At 40.2% G+C, this 19,457-nt stretch overlaps 1 protein-coding gene across 4 annotated transcripts in view; it reads right to left on the reverse strand.

The window, feature by feature from the left end:
• Positions 1–1,961: 1,961 nt before the first annotated feature.
• abl2 (c-abl oncogene 2, non-receptor tyrosine kinase) overlaps positions 1,962–19,457 on the reverse strand; it is a 49,209-nt gene continuing 31,713 nt past the window's right edge. The window contains exons 1-11 of one of the 4 annotated variants that reach the window (XM_079826729.1): positions 14,224–14,521; positions 13,284–13,448; positions 10,907–11,202; positions 10,549–10,821; positions 10,014–10,098; positions 9,021–9,198; positions 8,692–8,876; positions 8,429–8,581; positions 8,203–8,292; positions 7,831–7,992; positions 1,962–6,601 (exon numbers count right to left, since the gene is read on the reverse strand). In XM_079826729.1, coding sequence (XP_079682855.1) covers positions 4,884–6,601; positions 7,831–7,992; positions 8,203–8,292; positions 8,429–8,581; positions 8,692–8,876; positions 9,021–9,198; positions 10,014–10,098; positions 10,549–10,821; positions 10,907–11,202; positions 13,284–13,448; positions 14,224–14,326 — 3,408 coding nt within the window. In that variant the 5' untranslated portion in view covers positions 14,327–14,521 and the 3' untranslated portion in view covers positions 1,962–4,883. Of the gene's footprint in view, positions 6,602–7,047; positions 7,993–8,202; positions 8,293–8,428; positions 8,582–8,691; positions 8,877–9,020; positions 9,199–10,013; positions 10,099–10,548; positions 10,822–10,906; positions 11,203–13,283; positions 13,449–14,223; positions 14,529–19,457 lie in introns of those variants that run through there. The other 3 variants (XM_079826728.1, XM_079826731.1, XM_079826730.1) reach the window with 3 other exon arrangements.

Genomic DNA, 19,457 nt, shown 5'->3' on the forward strand with positions numbered 1-19,457 from the left:
GTTCATTCTTGTGTTACGCAGCACGTTTGAGCTTCCTCAGGAACCAATGAGGTTCATTCTCGTGTTACGCAGCACATTTGAGCTTCCTCAGGAACCAATGAGGTTCATTCTTGTGTTACGCAGCACGTTTGAGCTTCCTCAGGAACCAATGAGGTTCATTCTCGTGTTACGCAGCACGTTTGAGCTTCCTCAGGAACCAATGAGGTTCATTCTCGTGTTATGCATCGCGTTCGAGCTTCTGGAAGAACCAATGAGGTTCATTCTTGTGTTACGCAGCACGTTTGAGCTTCCTCAAGAACCAATGAGGTTCATTCTTGTGTTATGCAGCACGTTTGAGCTTCCTCAGGAACCAATGAGGTTCATTCTTGTGTTACGCAGCACGTTTGAGCTTCCTCAGGAACCAATGAGGTTCATTCTTGTGTTATGCAGCGCGTTTGAGCTTCCTCAGGAACCAATGAGGTTCATTCTCGTGTTACGCAGCACATTTGAGCTTCCTCAGGAACCAATGAGGTTCATTCTTGTGTTACGCAGCACGTTTGAGCTTCCTCAGGAACCAATGAGGTTCATTCTTGTGTTATGCAGCGCGTTTGAGCTTCCTCAGGAACCAATGAGGTTCATTCTCGTGTTACGCAGCACATTTGAGCTTCCTCAGGAACCAATGAGGTTCATTCTCGTGTTACGCAGCACATTTGAGCTTCCTCAGGAACCAATGAGGTTCATTCTTGTGTTACGCAGCACGTTTGAGCTTCCTCAGGAACCAATGAGGTTCATTCTCGTGTTACGCAGCACATTTGAGCTTCCTCAGGAACCAATGAGGTTCATTCTCGTGTTACGCAGCACGTTTGAGCTTCCTCAGGAACCAATGAGGTTCATTCTCGTGTTATGCAGCGCGTTTGAGCTTCCTCAGGAACCAATGAGGTTCATTCTCGTGTTACGCAGCACGTTTGAGCTTCCTCAGGAACCAATGAGGTTCATTCTTGTGTTACGCAGCACGTTTGAGCTTCCTCAGGAACCAATGAGGTTCATTCTTGTGTTATGCAGCACGTTTGAGCTTCCTCAGGAACCAATGAGGTTCATTCTTGTGTTATGCAGCGCGTTTGAGCTTCCTCAGGAACCAATGAGGTTCATTCTCGTGTTATGCATCGCGTTTGAGCTTTCTCAGGAACCAATGAGGTTCATTCTCGTGTGTTATGCAGCACGTTTGAGCTTCCTCAGGAACCAATGAGGTTCATTCTTGTTATGCATCGCGTTTGAGCTTCCTCAAGAACCAATGAGGTTCATTCTTGTGTTATGCAGCACGTTTGAGCTTCCTCAGGAACCAATGAGGTTCATTCTTGTGTTATGCAGCGCGTTTGAGCTTCCTCAGGAACCAATGAGGTTCATTCTCGTGTTATGCATCGCGTTTGAGCTTTCTCAGGAACCAATGAGGTTCATTCTCGTGTGTTATGCAGCACGTTTGAGCTTCCTCAGGAACCAATGAGGTTCATTCTTGTTATGCATCGCGTTTGAGCTTCCTCAAGAACCAATGAGGTTCATTCTTGTGTTATGCATCGCGTTTGAGCTTCCTCAAGAACCAATGAGGTTCATTCTTGTGTTATGTAGCACGTTTGAGCTTCCTCAAGAACCAAAATTTGGACTAAACCCCTCGATTCATATGGATTAGTTTTACGATCGCTTTATGATTTTTCTGAAGCGTCAACGTGGTAGTTGCTTAGCTGTCAATGGAGGGACAGAAATCGCTCAGATTTCTTCCAAAAGATCTTCATTTGTGTTCCGAAAATGAACAAAAGTCTTACGGGTTTGAAATGACATTCCCTTTAAAATTTGGGTAATTGACAAATAACATTTTTAGAATAAGGAAAAAAAAAAATTAAACAGTCTTAGACAAAGCATAGCATGTCACAGTACTAAATAATGCAAAATAAGTTAAACAATAATAATACAAACTCCCAAACCAACGTTTCAACAGTTTCTTTATTCATTATTTACATCAAGTGTAACACTGAGGAAGGACTTCACAGTAATATACTATTAAAAGTGAGCTTTAAATTAGAATCACACAAAATATACTTTTTACAAAACAGAAAAAAATACTGTTGATCTGTCAACCTCTGCCTTTTTAAATCCCTGTTAAATTCACATATTCAAAATTAAGAGTGTTTTATTTTCATTGCACTTGAAGGACTAGAGAGGTGGCCTTTGGTATATAAATTTCTTCAGCACTTAAAATCTGACCTTACAAAAAGAACATGAGTTCCAGGATTCAACATAAAAGAAGATCAATAAATAAACCAAAAATAAATAAAAGTGACAAACAAAAATGTAAAAGAAGAAGAAGAAAAAAAAAAACACAAACTTGGGTAATTAAAATGAAACCGAAAAGGACTGATTTCTGATGAAGGACTGATTTCTTTGCACCTCAGAGACCTTGTGCGGCTCATAAAGCATAAACTATTGGACAAGATGGTTCTTCTCTCTGAATTGTTCCTCTTATACATGATACAATCAAATATTATTTAATGTACAAACTTTCAGAGGTTTGGCAATTTACTAAAATAAAATGTACTGATTATAGCGATAGGACCAAAACACCAAACTAAAATACAAATTGCAGTGATAAGTGGCAATGAAACATCTGTTTTACTAAAATGCTTAAAAGGCAAAACGCTCCCTGACAATCATGTAAAACTGACATACGAAACAGTCGCTCTTCTCCCCCTCGGTTGCTTGGTAATGAAACTTTTTCAGACACAATAATAAATGGAATAGACAACCTGCATGTGTTTGAAAGACATCACACATGAAAAAATATTTTCTAATAATCACAAGAGAGGTATTCCTGACAAAGCAAAACAAATTGATGAGCTCTCTTGTGAAATAAGACCAGACTTCAAGCACTGTCTTTTTTTCTTATTAAAGGACAGATCATTGCACTTTTTCCTATTCAAGTTGGACACCTCACATCCCCAGATGTCTAAACAGGGTAGCTTGTCTGATAATAAAGGCTTGAAAATTCCCATTTGCCACCTTAAAATTGATATTGAATATTTGAGAGCAAAATATATTTACATAAACACATCTTTAACATGACCTAGCAGTGCACAAAACATTAAATCTCTCACAAAAGGCACCATGTAATATCAGGAAACATTGCCCAGCATGGCAGAAAAAAAATTGCAAAACAAGCAAGTTAGTGTTGGCAAATAATGCTGTGATCTAGAGTGACAAAAAACCCCGGTTCTGAACAAACAACATGTATGTATATCTGCTGCGGTGGAACTGAAGTGTCATGGAGATGTATGGCAAAAACAATTTCGCCTTCCAAAACGTCCATATTACATACCCTAGATAGTGAATTAAGGCAAGGCAATTAACATTTATACTTTAAAAATGTGCTCCAGTGTAATCGGTACAAATCAGCTTCATTACATTTTAATTATGACATTGCAGGGTACCCACAAAAATCTCATTTATGCAAACTCTAATAGAAATCTATCATTTCATGAATACAGACTCAGAAAACACGTGTAACCGTTTGTGTCCTGAAGAAAATGCTTCTTTTAATGTTTCTTTTTAATATAATTTTGAACGATGTGAAGGGAGACTATGGAAAACACACACACACGCGCACACACACACACACAAAACATTCCTGTTTTAACAAATGAATACATTCATAATGTAGATGCACAGATGGAGACCGAGACCCTCACACCAAAACCTCACCACAAGGACGCCTGTTTGTGGGTATAAAATAATATGCAATATCTACAATATCATAAAAATGCCTGTGCTTTTAATAGAAAATAATTTAAAATTCAAGTTTACAAATGGCGACATTCTAAAGTGAAATCAAAATAAAGTTACAAATCAATGTGCTAAGGAAAATGCAGTTTGCGTTAAAAGACTTGGCAATACTTGTGTCTGTAGTGTTGCTGCTTCTGTGTTGGCACCATGACATAAATTCAGACTATCCGCACATCAAATAATTCCTCCATAGCGAAGCAATAAAATCTAGAAATATGTTTAGAATTCTTGAGTGCGGAGAACTCTGGAGTATGAATGTGTTTCTGTGCCGTGTTGCTGATGGGGGAATTATCTAAAGGCCACAGATATAAAAGGCCAAACATGATCCATGTGGTGACAGACCCAACACCATTTCAACTATGCCACAGCAAACCACTACCAACAACTATAATGCATGGACCATGACTAATTACAGAAAGATCTACAAATGGTCATCAAATGCTGTAGTGTTTAACAAATGTGGTCAAATTAAAAATGACTGTATGAGACTGAACAAAAGTGTATAGAGAAGACTGTGTTTGCAATCCACATTCATTGTATATTCCGATTCATTTTTTAAATGGTGTGCATCTCCATGTTTGCATTGACATTCTGATGCGATATCCAGTTACTGTCAATCAAATGCACAAAAAGAAAGTTATTGGAAATCTTTATCTAAAAACAAAATGGACGATAAGTGGACCAGTTAGCATGTAGTCGGCTCACCTTAACCTGTGCAACCCCTGTTTATTTGTGAAAATTCATTCTGTCATACCAAGATAAAACTGTAAATATTAATTACAAAGTAAAGTTGTCAAAAACAAAACCATGTGTATTTTGGTAGTGACAAAAAGCTTATATACAATGAACTCTGTTCCCAACTGGCAATTTCAATGAGAAAGTCACCTGTAAACAATAAAGAGAGAGAGAAAGAGAGAGATTGAGAGTGTGTATGTGTTTGTATTCATTTTCTGAGGTACTTTTTAGAGAATAATCTGTCCCCCAAAATTGAAATAAAACTAGATTGATTTTGGAGCAAAAAGTTTCAAGGGGTACAGGAGGAGGAAGAGTTTTGGAGGGTGTAGCAGACACAGTGGCTACCTTTGCACTACATCACTGATCTCTTTAATGCACGTGTGCAAGTTGTCAAGAGCCGGGCTGGTCCCAGGTGCCCCTAGTCCCGCTCCCCCACCCGCAGAGGAAGCACGAAGCTCCTGTAGACTCAACTCCAGTTTACCCACTGCCTCGCGAAAGGCAAACTTATTACGTGTCTGTGGGATGCAATCGACATACCCCGAGCAGTAGTCCAAAAGTTGGTGTCCCACATCCAGGACCTGGCTGCTGGAAGAAAGCTCGGTGTTGCCCAGAAGAGCACTGCTCAAGCATTCCGCACACTCTAAAAGAGCCTCCTTGCTGATCTTCTCCAGGGGGATCCGTTCTGTCTGCTGCCGAGTCCGTCTAAGGGTGGGTTTAGCGGAAGTAGGGCCAGGTCCGCCACTGGAAGCACCATTAGCCATCTTAGTCTGGGTGGTGGTGTTGCTAGTAGGGACTATGGGAGCTGGAGGCACTTGTGGTGGTGGTATTGATGGACGCGCCCCTCTGGCTTCTCTCCCTGACCTTTTGAAGCCATCTCCATTGATCTCCATGTTCCCACTGACCACTTCGTCGGCAGCATCGGCACTGTAGGCGTGTTGGAGGGAGCGGAGCATGGGCGGTGGAGGAGGTGCGCATTTTGGCTTCACCAGTCGCGGTCGGTCACGATCCCCACTGTCAGACAGCAGTTTGAAGCGGTTGCCCTGAGAGTCCACGCCAACTAGGCCGTCGGCCGAGCTGTGCTTTAGGGTCGGCGAGATCAGAACTGGAACTTTGTGGTTGTGCAGATTGACTGAACCAAGGGTGGAGGTTTTCGATGGAGACGACCAGCCTTGCCGGTCATCTTGCCCATCTTTTCCCCGTATATTGGAGTCTGAATCAGCCTCTCCCCCTACACCTGGTGCCCTAACGCCACTCGCGACCCCTCGTGGCAAGAGTTTGGCTTTGGGACGATCCCGTATCTGAGCTGTACCTTCATCAAGCTTCCTCAGGATTGCATCCGAAGGTCGTGCTGCCCCATTCTCTGGCTGTGAGGTGGTGGAAGCCGTGCGCTCTAGTGGGGGTTTGCTGCGGTTTCTTGGTAATGTCAATGCCATGCGCTCCAAGTCTGGCAACCCAGCAGACATAGAGGAAGTTGAATTGGAACGAGGGAACGGCTTGGTTCCACTCCCTTCGTCTATACCAGAAGGCTTACCAGTCCGCAATCCCAAGGTCTTTTTGATAAGGCGAGGGGTGAAGAAGCCCGCTAGGCTTCCCCAGCTACTGCTGCCTCCCACTTGACCAGAGGTTGCTCCAGAGTTTGAACACGAGGGCTTCTGCCCAAACGTGGCCCCACAACAGCGGGACTGCACATGGTTCCCCTCTCCATGAGATGGAGAGAAACTCAACCCATCAGTTTGGGGCAAAGGAGGAGGAGGGCCTGCAAACCCAGCCGTGGGCTCGTACTTTTTATGGGGCTGGGTCTCCATTTCCCGGAAAGAGCTGCTCCTCTTGGGTGGCATTGGGAGATTCTGCTGCTGCTGAGGTGAGGACGAAGTAGAAGATGAGGACATGGACTTCTTCTTCATGAAAGAGCTGAAGAAGCCAGCTTTGCGGTCACGGGTGAAGGTGGTGTCCTGGGAGTCCTCCAGCAGGCTAGAGGGAGACTTATCCCTCTGTTTACGTGGTAGGGCCGGAGAGCTGCTGGAGCGTCCATCACCAACAAAAAGGGATGCCGCAAGACCTGAAAACAATGGGACAGCAGAACCAATTGTCAAAGAGCAGCAAAATAAGAGGTAGTAGTTGACATGCAAACTAAATACTTATGCGCTTTCATATTTAAACAGCTTGTATTACCATGGAACACTACGGTACACATTTCTTATTGTGTCACATTGTGATTGCTTGGCTATAAAATTAATATTTAATTAGTATTTAATTCATTACATTGTTGCCAATAGTTGTGCCTCAAGAAAATGTCTCAAAAGATAAACATATAAGAGTAATGTTAGTGTAAATAAAGGCTGTGTGGTAGTATTATTATAAATCACTGCAACATTCAGTCCCTTGCACTACCGCTCTGCTGCCGACCATCATTATAAATTATATAACCTAACCTGGCATTTCCTTTTATACAAGAAACTGTGTAGTGAGCTTATGAGCTACTACTTTTCTCATAAATCAAACATGAGGACATGACACTGTGTCTCTTTAATTCATGGGGTAAAATGTTTCATGAGGAGGCCAAGATATTTTTAATGTATTTTTCACAGGTCCTGTCACAAACAGGGTGTCTAGATATTAGCAATATAGAGTGTGTATCACTTGATTGTCCAAATGAACGGCAGGACAATAATTACAGATATAGTTTAAATGTTAAAAATAACTTTTTGTATTCTTAAAAGGTTTAATAACATGAGAAAAAGAGGCAGCTTTACCAAAAAATGATTATAAACATTCCCACCTTAAAAGTTTATTTTACATAAACTTTATGTAATTTCAATAAATAACACATAAATACTTTTAAGTAGAAAAACAATATTGCACAATACATCAAAATGCTTTAATTGTGAGTAAGGTTAAACAGATTTGAATCATAATATAGATACACATGCAGTTGGTGAAGTGTTTATGTGCATACTTGGGGTTTAGTGACATGCAGGAAATGGGAACAAACCAGCAATAGAATAAAATCAGATGTATTTACAGAAAAATCAAAACATGAGAGGGAAAATCTCTTATGAATGTTTATGAACATGTCAGTCATCTGTTCATGATACAGTTTGAACATATTTAAAATGAATGTAAATAAAAGAAAGGATATACAGAATATAACAACTTTTTTCATCTTCCTATAATTGTGAATACGTGTAGGGTTATATACTGTATAGATCTGTTAATCGATAAGGAACACCACTCCCATTCTCTTGAGCTTCTGTCTGAGCCGACTGAGCTGGAGCTGGGCCTGTATACCTGCAGGGCCATGTGGTCCTGCCTCCTCCATATTCTCTTTGTTCTCAGAGTGTTTCTTCTGGCCACGAGACTTTGAGGGCAAGAGTGGCATATCGTGGCCGAAGGTGTGCGCCAGCCCACCATGCCCACCAGATGCGGTTTTACACAGTTCTTCGGCTACCTCTGGAGAAGAGTTAGCAGAGAGAAGGTGCATGTTAATCGTGTGTTTTACATGAAAGCATCATGGGTCAAAACTTTATTTCAGTTATGTAAAGTCAATACAAACTGCACCAAAGTTATTTATTGTTTCCTTATTGTGCATTAAGATCTGCATGAAATGTCTGCTCAGTCTACAGCTTCCTCTGGCGCTCACAACAGATGATGCAGTAATACCTTCTGAGATACTTGAGTCATGGAACATGGTCTCAAAGGCCTGGTGAATCTCAGCAAATGAGGGTCTATCCAGTGGACTCCACTGCCAACCTGCCAACACGCAAACAAAATATGGCTTTACCTAAATGACCAAAATCTACACTACAGTTCAAAGACTTGGAGTATTGTTTTTTATGTTATTAAATGAAATCTATAAAGCGTTATCAAATTCACTGTTGTTACTCACAGGCTCTCATAAGCTCGTAAACTTTAGGGGGACAGCCCTCGGGCTGCTCCATGCGGTAGCCCTTCTCCAGCAGATCGTACACCTGAGAGAGGTCGATTCCTGGGTATGGAGACATGCCGTACGTCGCAATCTCCCACAGCAAAACTCCAAATGCTGGGGAATTTGAAGAAAATAAGTGAGTCAGTCTGCAACACATAACTCTTTAAAGAGTAAAATAACTTCCAACACACAATCCACAGAACAAAAGGAAATAAGAAACTGACCCCACACATCTGATTTGATGGAGAAGGTGTTGTAGGCCAGACTCTCTGGTGCTGTCCATTTGATGGGGAATTTGGCACCAGCATGAGCGGTGTAGGTGTCGCCTGTCATCAGACGGCTCAGTCCGAAATCAGCCACTTTGACCACGTGATTCTCTCCAACCAGGCAATTACGAGCAGCCAAGTCCCTGAGAAAGAGATCGACAAGCTGTAGCAAGATCTCTCGATAGAGTTTAAGAAAAGTTCAAACTATGCATTTAGTGAGACAAAGGGGATTTAAATGACATGTTCAGCATCCCAAAGTCCACTGACGACTGAAGAACTCTGCTCACCTGTGGATAAAGTTCTTCTTCTCCAGATACTCCATGGCGGAGGAGATCTGAGTGGCCATGTAGAGCAGCACCACAGCGTTTACCTGCTCTCGGTCACACTCACGCAGGTAGTCCAGCAGGTTCCCGTGGGGCATGTACTCGGTCACTATGTAGAATGGAGGCTCCAGTGTACACACACCTAGAAGAGGGAATCAGGAATAACCAATCAGCACAGATCTAAGATCATAATTAGGTAAAAACAAATAATTGTTGCTTGCGCTTTGTGTACGAAACCCTGGATTTCTATAGTAGGAGTCATGAGAGTAGTGTATACTAGGAATGGGTCATAATGTTTCATTAACCAAACCTAAACGGACAGATTGGCAATATAATCGCCATTGGCTACTACATTTTTCTGACGTACTCACACAAGCAAATCAAATACAATATTTGTTACAAAATGACGATACATTTAATGAATTTATGAAGATACATTTATATCCGACACTTTTTTTATATATGTTTTTACCCTTTTTTACGACAGAATTTTAGTATGTAAAATGTGGCAACCATTTATGAAAACTTTATGAATATATATTTGTTATATTAAAGGGAATTATGGGCTGGTAGTGATGCTTGACATTAAACATACATGAAATTATGTAATTCAATATTTCTTTAAGAAAAAAAAGAACAAACAATACCACTAAAATAATGATACAAATACTATTAATACTAACAAGTAGTAATAATAGCAAATAAAATCTAACAATCTATTAGCCAATGGCTAACAACAACCTTTAGTCGCCAAGCATTCAATTTAGGTCACATATGATATGTGCGTGATACGTTTTTTACCTAGAGAACTTTATGCAAGAACACCTCTGATACTGTCAGATGAACAGAAACCATTTAATGTAGTTATTACATATAGTTTCCAGTTAAGACAGAGTGGTTGACTAGCAACTTACTGAAATGCTGATATGCCGTTTAGCACATTCCTAGTGTACTCACCCAGTAACTGTACTAGATTGGGATGTTTCACCTCCTTCATGACTGCAGCCTCCTTCAGAAACTCCTCAACTTCCATGGTGTCCTCCTTTAGGATGAAGTGATATAACAACATAAATATGTATAGTACAAAAAAACTATACAAAATCGAATACAAAAACTCCTCAAAACAGAAATCCATGAGTGCAATATAATCAACATCCTCTTGGTGGCACATAACACCACATAAACGGTTTCTGAGCAACATTTTAAAATAAGGTTTCATTAACATTAGTTAACATGAACTAACAATAAAAAAAATACTTCTAACTCGTTAATGTTCCTTTTAACCTTTTCTAATAATTTATTCAATTCAAAGTTGTATCTGTAAATTTTTTATGGACCTGTGCTAACAAACTAACAGTTATATTTTTATTAACCGACTTTCATAATAACTAACAATGTTTTGCTCTATGATAGTTAATATTAGTTGATGCATTTGCATGTTATGGGACCTAATTGTAAAGTGTTACTTTTGAAAACAACATTAAACACACACCTTTAATGTTTTTACAGCTACAGTGAGGTTGTACTTTTTCCAAACTCCGACGTACACCTCTCCGTACTGGCCACCGCCCAGTTTGTGCTTCATGGTGATGTCGGTGCGCTCCATCTCCCACTTGTCGTGGATGGGAGAGACGCCGTACACGGTTGGCTTGTTGCATTTTGGAGCGGGGTAGTGAAGTGTGGTTACCAGACCATCCGCCACTGTGGAATGATGATGAACCAGCTCAGCTAACGTGCTAAAACGACTCTCAGCTGTTACGTAGACCTGAGACAGAAGAGAAGAGTGAATTTAATTGGTAAATTAAAGCAAAAGGAGCACTGGTTTTAAAGTAAAGTGAAAGCAGCCCCACCTTTCCATCAGAGGCGGTGTTGATCCGGTAGTGATAGACCCGTCCCTCGTAGCGAAGCGAGATGGAGAGCTGGCCAGGGCTGCTCTCGCTCTCCCTCACCAGGAAGCTGCCGTTGATCAGGCTGCTGAGCAGGTACTCCGCAGCGCTGCGGGACACGGGCCCATGATACCAGCTATGCTTCTCCAGACTGTTCACGGGGGTGATGTAGTTACTGGGTACCCAACCCTGGCCGTTCTTCGAACGGACCTCACTCCACTCTCCATTCTGATTGTACCCCAACACTCGCAGCTTCTCTCCTGAAATACAAAAAAAAGATCACGGGTGAGAAAGATATAACATTGTTGTATGAGAGAGATACCACAATGTTTTACTAATGTTCCAGCAATGTAAAGCCTTGTTGTTGACATTAATACATCTGACTTGAATGGAATGGAATGGAAAGAGAGATTAGACATTGCAAGCCACAACAGGTCCATCCTTCAGCTATAAAAACATCCACATCTGTTTTTCCCCATAAGCTCAGACAGAGAAGGAGTGTCTTATACAAGTATTTTGAGATCTGAACAAATCCTGAGGGCACCTGGGAGTGGTGGAAGAGAAGTGACAATCATGACATGAGATAAATCAACCGAGTATTTGATGTACTGCGTTGTTTTTAATTACCCCAAATACATGTGCATCGGACGGACATTTTTGGTTGCATCACGCACGCTGAATGTCACATTTTTAAAACACTACGCAAGTTAAAAATAGTATTTTTTTTTTACAAGATATGCCTTTAAAAGCACTTTTGAAAACATCTTAAGAGCCCTGTGTTCTGATCCATTAAGCTGTGCTCCGTCTAGCTGTCTCTCCAGAGTGTTGAATCACTGTTCAGTGTTGACGCTGTCTAACCGCTGTTGAAAACAATGCCATAACCTAATTTTAAAAAGAAGGCCCGTTTTTGGCATGTTTGTGTATTTCTGCTGCTGAAATAAAAATTAAACCATATAAAAATATATTTGTATATTAATATCCACTACTGTTCAAAAGTTTAAGTCACTTATGCTCATCAGGGCTGCATTTATATGATCAAAAATAGATTAATATAGTAGAAAAATATTTAAAATGTATTTATTTAAAATAACTATTTTCTATTTAACATTCTAATTTAATTCTGTGATGACAAAGCTGAATTTTCAGGATCATTACTCTCTCTTCAGTGTCACATGATTCTTCAGAAATCATTCTAATATGCAGATTTGATGTTCAAGAAATATATCTTATGATCAATATTGAAAACAGCTGTACTGCTTAATAGTTTTGTAGAAACCATGAGACTTTTTTCAGGATTCTTTCAAAATAATTGATTTGAAATTGAACATTTTGTAGCACTATAAATGTCTTAGTATCACTTTTGATCAATTTAATGCATCCTTGCGGAATACAATCTTTAAAAATATATATATGGTAATGAATATATTACGTTTATTACTAGTATTAGATAAACTACAGTATTAAAGTTCTCATCTATGCTTTCCTGCTCTTCCTTCACCTTGTTGTGATCCCATCAAGCATTGGTCCAGTAGAGGGCGCTCTCATTATGTCAGGGAAACAGAGTTCAGGCACACTAGCTATCAGACAGCAAGTGCTTTTTTGCTAATTCTAGACCGACACTGGTGCGGCAATAAGGCTTTCACGAAAAGACGAGAAGAGACTGGCGCATTGGTGCCAACCAGACGACATTACATTACTGGCCATTAGCGGCTACTTCAGAGAGAATAGACAGGCCGCTAACTCCCTCTCTCTAAACTCTCTTCTCTTGGCTAGTCTGTGTTTACCCACCTGCTTTTCACCCCGCTGACGGGATTACACTTCAAAACGGATATTAGTTTTAGTGGTAGCCATTCAGCATGGAGCATCTGAGCATAGACTCCAAAGTCCTGACTCCAATGTTCCAAAGTCTATTACAACACGCTGGAAAGAGTTGTGGGCGTTGGTGCATATGGCTCAGGTCGGTGCCCATGTGTTCATGCTCCTCAGCTAAATAAAACACAAACTTTAGCCTACGCTTTCTTTTTTAGCCCGGTTCTTTGTGCTTTGATCCTACAAACTGCTGCTGGGAAGAGGAACAACAAGATCTGAAGTAAAGACGAGGAAGGAGAGCGATGGAAGGATACTGGCATGGTGTCTTTGTTCTAAAGTGGGAGGAAGTTATCAATAATGGTGGTGAAAACACTCTCCAGCCATGTTTATTCCAGTCACATTTGAGTTTACACCACCAATGCAATGTGGTTTGTCATTTGTGTACAGAGGCGGAGAGCACTTTTGTTGAAGTGAACGATGAAACCAAGCCCAACTGGTTGCACAAGCACTTGTCTCCTTTTGACGTTCATACCTTTCGTGATGCTCAGCGTGTTGTCACCACTGGCAACAAAGTCGTAAAGCGCAACGAAGAGGTTGGGGTCGCTCTCCGCAGCACCCAACAGATTCTCCTTCGAGCTCCAGCGCACCGCTTCAGTCAGCGCCGTCGAGTCCAGTCCAAACGGCCTGTGCAGGGCCTCTGTCAGGAAGAAAGAGACATAAAGAAAACTCGAGATGAGTAACAGGAAACATAAGGCCTCTGGGAAGGGCAGAATGAAGTAATATCAGGGAGGTGAGGTTTCAGAAAAAGAGAGGTTGACAAACAAGCGGACGTCAAGGTGGAGAGGGAGCAGAGAAGTAAAGAAAGGCAACCATATGACGTAAATGAAAACGAGGAATTTTATTCAAATTGGCATCACTTTGTTCCTTATGTCAACCCCGACTTTTTCCAAATAACTTGTGCAAACAAACAATACACGAAGGCTACACAAAACAGCAATTCATCATTATAAAAAGACTATATTAGATGATGGATCGCATTCATTTAACTGCGACAATTTAATTGTTAAATATTTTCTAATCCACATAAAGCATTATTGGAGAAAGTGTTGTATCTGTATTTTTAACCACACATGGTATAGGGAATATTCAGGGTGATTGGGACACTTTTTGCCTTTGAGATGACTTGGAATAAGTGTCCCAATCAACCTGAATTATTCTGTATAAAAACTTGTATTCATTATATATGGCTATATTTAAATAAACTACACCGCCACATCCATATTCAGGTTAACATTAAGTATTGATCTATTAGAAACACTTCCAATTGTGAAAAGCAGATGGAAAAGCCCAAAAAAAAAACAAACAAAAAAAACACATCCCTCGACCTGAAATCCTTCACAAAACTTGCTGACTCTCAGGGCACCAGCACAGCACTGGCTATGAGACCAGCCAGCTAAAAAAAAAAGGGCTACCTGGGAAGCAATATTGGTCCACATCTTGTAGGCTGGACTGGTTGGTCAGCCTGGCCCTCTCCTCCTCAAAACTGCTGCTGGACAGCAAGGTCCTCACTGACATAATCTAGCAGCACAAGATTGATATCTAATCTAACATGGAATAAAACACAGACCTGATGTGGAGAAGGTTCCACTTCTATCTGAGACGGTTTGATTCATAAGCAAGATTTAAAGGAGGGGAGGAGCAGAAAACTGCTTTGAGGTTGGAAAAACGGTGTGGGAGAGTCTCCACGCCTTCAGCATGCCTGCGTCTGCTGGTCTTCCTCTACAGCTGTCAACCAGCCACAAAGACACACACGCACAGCATGTCTGGGCAGCTGCCCCTTTCCTTAGGGAAAAGTGTGGCAAGACAAAACATGGGAAGGGAACTCACTTTACCAATCATTATAGAACAAATTCTGCCTCCATAGATTTGGCTAGAACTAATATGGTACAGGGCAGCGTTTTTTGATACAAAAAGCAATACCACGTAATTTGATATATTATGATTGCCATATTCACAGCCCACGGTATTTACATACCAACTTCATATGCTGAATGCCTGGCAAGAGCAACACCCGAATTATTCATCATCATCATCATCATCATCAACTTGCATCACAAAATCAGCAGCAACATGACGTCATGACAGATCATGATATATTCAATGGATGCTTTCACAACGAAATTCATGGTTTCACGACTAATCTTTAAATTCTGGCAGATAGAAATGAAGTGATAATTATTTTGATGTTATGACCTTTAACTGATAAATGGCCAAAATGATTAAACTCTAAAAATAAAAAAAAATAATGTTTAACTACCGTTCAAAAGTTATATTTCCACATTTTAACTTTCCATACATCAAAAAAAATCTGTCAAAAAATGTAAAATCACAGAAATAAATTATTTTAAATATTTTAAAAATAGAAAGTTATTTTGAATTGTAGTAGGAATATTTCACAACTATAATTATACTATATTATACTATAAACTATATTATATTAGCATATTGATGAAATGAATGCAGCCTTGGTATAAAACAATTTTAAATAAAAATAAAAAAAAATCTTACCGACCCTAAACTTTTGAACTGTACTGTATATGCTAATAATAATATGATTTTTAGCATATACAGTACAACCCAACTAATTGCGCAAAGTTAGTAAACTAGTGCATGGGCGTCGGAACCATTGTATGTGGGACAAGACCCACCCACTTTTTATGATCAATGATATGGACCCACTCACTTTTATCGTCTCTAATTCAGCACATGTCCGTTTACCTACCCCTAACCAATAAACACCTTTTATTAAACACATTAGACGCTTTATTTCCACTTTTCTAATATTTTCTTAATTTTTATTGAAAATAAATGCCTTTCCGATCTGATATGTGATGGGAAAAGGGAGTAAATTGAGTTCGGCAAAAGGCGGATTCGAACCTCGGGTCGATTTGCGTCAAAACTTGATGCCATGCATCTTACCTCTACACTATTACAACTCTCAATGATAGGGATGCACGGAATATTCGGCCACCGAAAATTTTCGGCCGAAAATGCCCCAAAAGTGCATTTTCGGTTTTCGGCCGAAAGACTTTTATCACCGAAACAACATGGCCGAAATGTTGTGATGACGCAAACAGAAACCGCGACCTGCACGTGCTTGTCTGAAGCAACATGTCTGCGGTGTGGACGTATTTCAGTATATCTAAGAAACACCCACGTCTGCTCCATGCACACGAGAGCTCATGTTCTCGATTAGAAGAGGACCATACTTCACTGTGAAACCGAACGCAATCTTTAACAGTGGGCATGTTTTAAGCGCGGAACACACTTCAATCTGGCGGCAGCGCGCGCGCGTGAACGCGATCATCTGTGAGCGCGATCGATCATCTCTTCCTTAAGAATAAACATGAATGAACATCTAAGGTGTGTTGAGGATACAGTACAACTTACCGTCACGTATCATATGTGGTGTAATCGCTCAGTCAGTGTTTCAACGGCAGAAAGACCTCTATATAACTGCTGTAAACTAAACGGTCATGTAGCATCACATTTACCTCAGGCACCTCAGTGTCCACAGCTGTTAGTTCACAAGAAAAATCAACTCTTTCACTAAATATATGACCTATATTAGCCGTTATATTCATTATATTCTACTTAACCTGTTAATGATATCTTGATTATTTCATTTATGTTTAAATAAAATGACAGACACTGTGTTTAAATGATTATATTTCAACAACGAATTGGATAAAAAACTATTTTATAATTAGATTTAGAAGTTATTGCAAAAACTGCCTTATGTGAAGTGTACATGTTTGTGTACTATGTTATTTGAGTGTTGATTATTAGACCTAAAAATACATAGCAAATGAATTTAGGCTAATAGTTTGGGCTCTGTTGTTAACCTTTAATATTAATGTGCAAGTAAGGGCTCCCTATATAGTTTACAGAAATATCTTCAATAAACTTTTAGTTATAATTTAATTAATTTAAGGACAGATACTTTTTTTTTCTTCAGTAAACCAATAAAAATAAATTAAAAGCCATTTTGTAAAACTGCTGTACCGAGCCGTCAGTTTTGTGTACCGTTACACCCCTATTCTACAGTTAACATATGGGCTATGGCTTTGCTTTGATACACTATTATGTTGAAGGCCTACAGAGAAAATAGTTGTATCCTTAAGCAGTTGCACTTGTTCTGAATGCACTTTCTTGTAGTAGTCCTACAGAGAAAATTTTTAAATGCACTAGACCTAAATGCACTTTGTTTTTATGAGAGAACATTTAATTTAAAAACCTTTCTGTAGGCCTGTACATTATTATTTAATGTACAAATGAGTGGGGTCAAGTTAAACATTTTAGTTTGAATTTTATTTTATACTGTGCATTGTTGCAATGTGCTAAATAAATATTGGCATAACTTGTAATTGATTTATTCTTTGAAACTTTAATATTAATGTATGCAATTGCAATGCCTTGATTTTAGTAAAGTTAGTACACAGTCATAGCCATAAATGCAATGGTACTAATAATTGGCATAATTTCTTTCGGTGTTTCGGTTTTCGGCTTTCGGCCTTGGTTTCCTCTTTTTCGGTTTTCGGTTTCGGCCAAGAATTTTCATTTCGGTGCATCCCTACTCAATGATATGGTGATTTTGTCTTGCCCAACCAGACGTTTAGCAAACAAGGTGGTATATTTGTACTTAATGTAAATTTAATTAAATTTGTCTGAGAAAGGACCCATCCACATTTTTTTTGCTTCCGACGCCCATGAACTAGTGGTATTAGTATACTAATTGTTTGAGCAACACATCAACTGGTCTATTTTATGTCGTTTTGGACATCCCTAATAAAGACCCACAAAGTTAATATGATGCGTATGCATTACGCAATACAGAAACAACCACAATAATCCTAAAAATTATTATCAAGGCAAAATGCAATCAACAATTCAACATGTCCAAAAAGGTCCCAATAAACTGAACTCAAAACAATCATTATGCATAAAAGACACAAGCTGTTGGCTACACAAAGACTGGTCTTCTGCCAGGTCTTACACAACACAATAAACAAGCAAGAACACGCAGCGAAGACATTCAAGGCCTGTGTGGCAAACCCGACTTCGCCACACACAGGCACATATGCACACAGATACTCATAGCCCTACCTTTATTCCTAACCAGCATGCAGTGCTTCCCAGTCTTGGTCAGATGACTGATCCACAGTTCCCAGTACATGATCCCAGTTCCAGAACAAGGGCTGAAAACACACTAGCCCCCAATCCTCAGGTTCTGGGTTTAATTCACACAAGACAGCGAGTCGAAAATCTGACACGCTCCTCTTGGTTGAATCATTTCAGAGTCTCCGGTGTGGCTCAGAACTCAGAGTTTCCAACCCCGCAGCCGGAATGCCAGTCCGACTTGATTGCGGGCCTCCATGCCAACTGCCTTGAGTAAGAAATGCCCACATGTGCTTGTGTGAGATATGGGAAGAGTGGAGTTCTGAGGGTGGTTTTATTGGATGTCTTGCGAGGGGAGGCGTGTGGGGGGCCCGTTGGTTTCAGAAGGGGGTAGGAACGAGCAGATGGTTCCATTTCTACACCATGTGTGCTGCCTTTGCTGCCTACCCAACATCCTCATGGGAGAGGCTGGAAAAGCATGGAGGTGTGGAAACTCTAGAATGCCTGTGCCACATTAAACGTACCCATGAGTTTCAGAGCAACATGTAAAATGTATTAAGACGGGATGCTCATTGCTGAATTATTCAAGCAGACCAAAAACCTCTCAGCATTAAGGGAAATAATCATCACACACAGCTCACTAGACTAGACCAGTTTTTCTCAAGTGTAGTCCTCAGGACCCATCTCCCAAAATGTTTTAGATGTCTCCCTATTCAACAGACCAAGAATCTTATGAATTGAATCAGGCATTTAAATTAAACAACTAAACATCTAAAACATTCTGTTAGGTGGGTCCTCAAGACTGGAATTGAAAAACACTGGAGTGTATGACATCTGCTTGGAAAAATGAAAGGTTTATGTGAACATAATAAAACAAAAAATAGATTAAAGTCTTAATGTTTAGACAAGAGAGGTCAGCTACCAGAGGACAGTCTTACCAATCACCAACAGTCATTGAGCCACACATTGAAATTGGGGGCGTGTCAATCAAAAATGAATGGTTGAAGCATACTGTATTGAACATAAGTTAATGATAGAAGTACATTTTGACTGTACAAATTAGTAGGGCTGTCACGATTCCTTGATTAAATTAGAGTGCTAGATTTTAATCATTTTTATATAAGAGCGTGACAGACAGACAGAATGTCAGACAGACAGACAGACATACAGACATACAGACAGAATGTCAGACATACAGACAGACAGAATGTCAGACAGACAGACATACAGACAGACAGAATGTCAGACAGACATACAGACAGACAGAATGTCAGACAGACAGACATACAGACAGACAGACAGACATACAGACAGACAGAATGTCAGACAGACATACAGACAGACAGACAAAATGTCAGACAGACATACAGACAGAATGTCAGACAGACAGACAGACAGAATTTCAGACAGACAGACAGACAGACAGACAGGCAGACAGAATGTCAGACAGACAGACAGAATGTCAGAGAGACAGACAGAATGTCAGACAGATAGACAGACAGAATGTCAGACAGACAGACAGACAGAC

Source organism: Gobio gobio (assembly GCF_949357685.1).
Source record: "Gobio gobio genome assembly, chromosome: 10".
Classification (NCBI taxonomy): Eukaryota; Metazoa; Chordata; class Actinopteri; order Cypriniformes; family Gobionidae; genus Gobio; species Gobio gobio.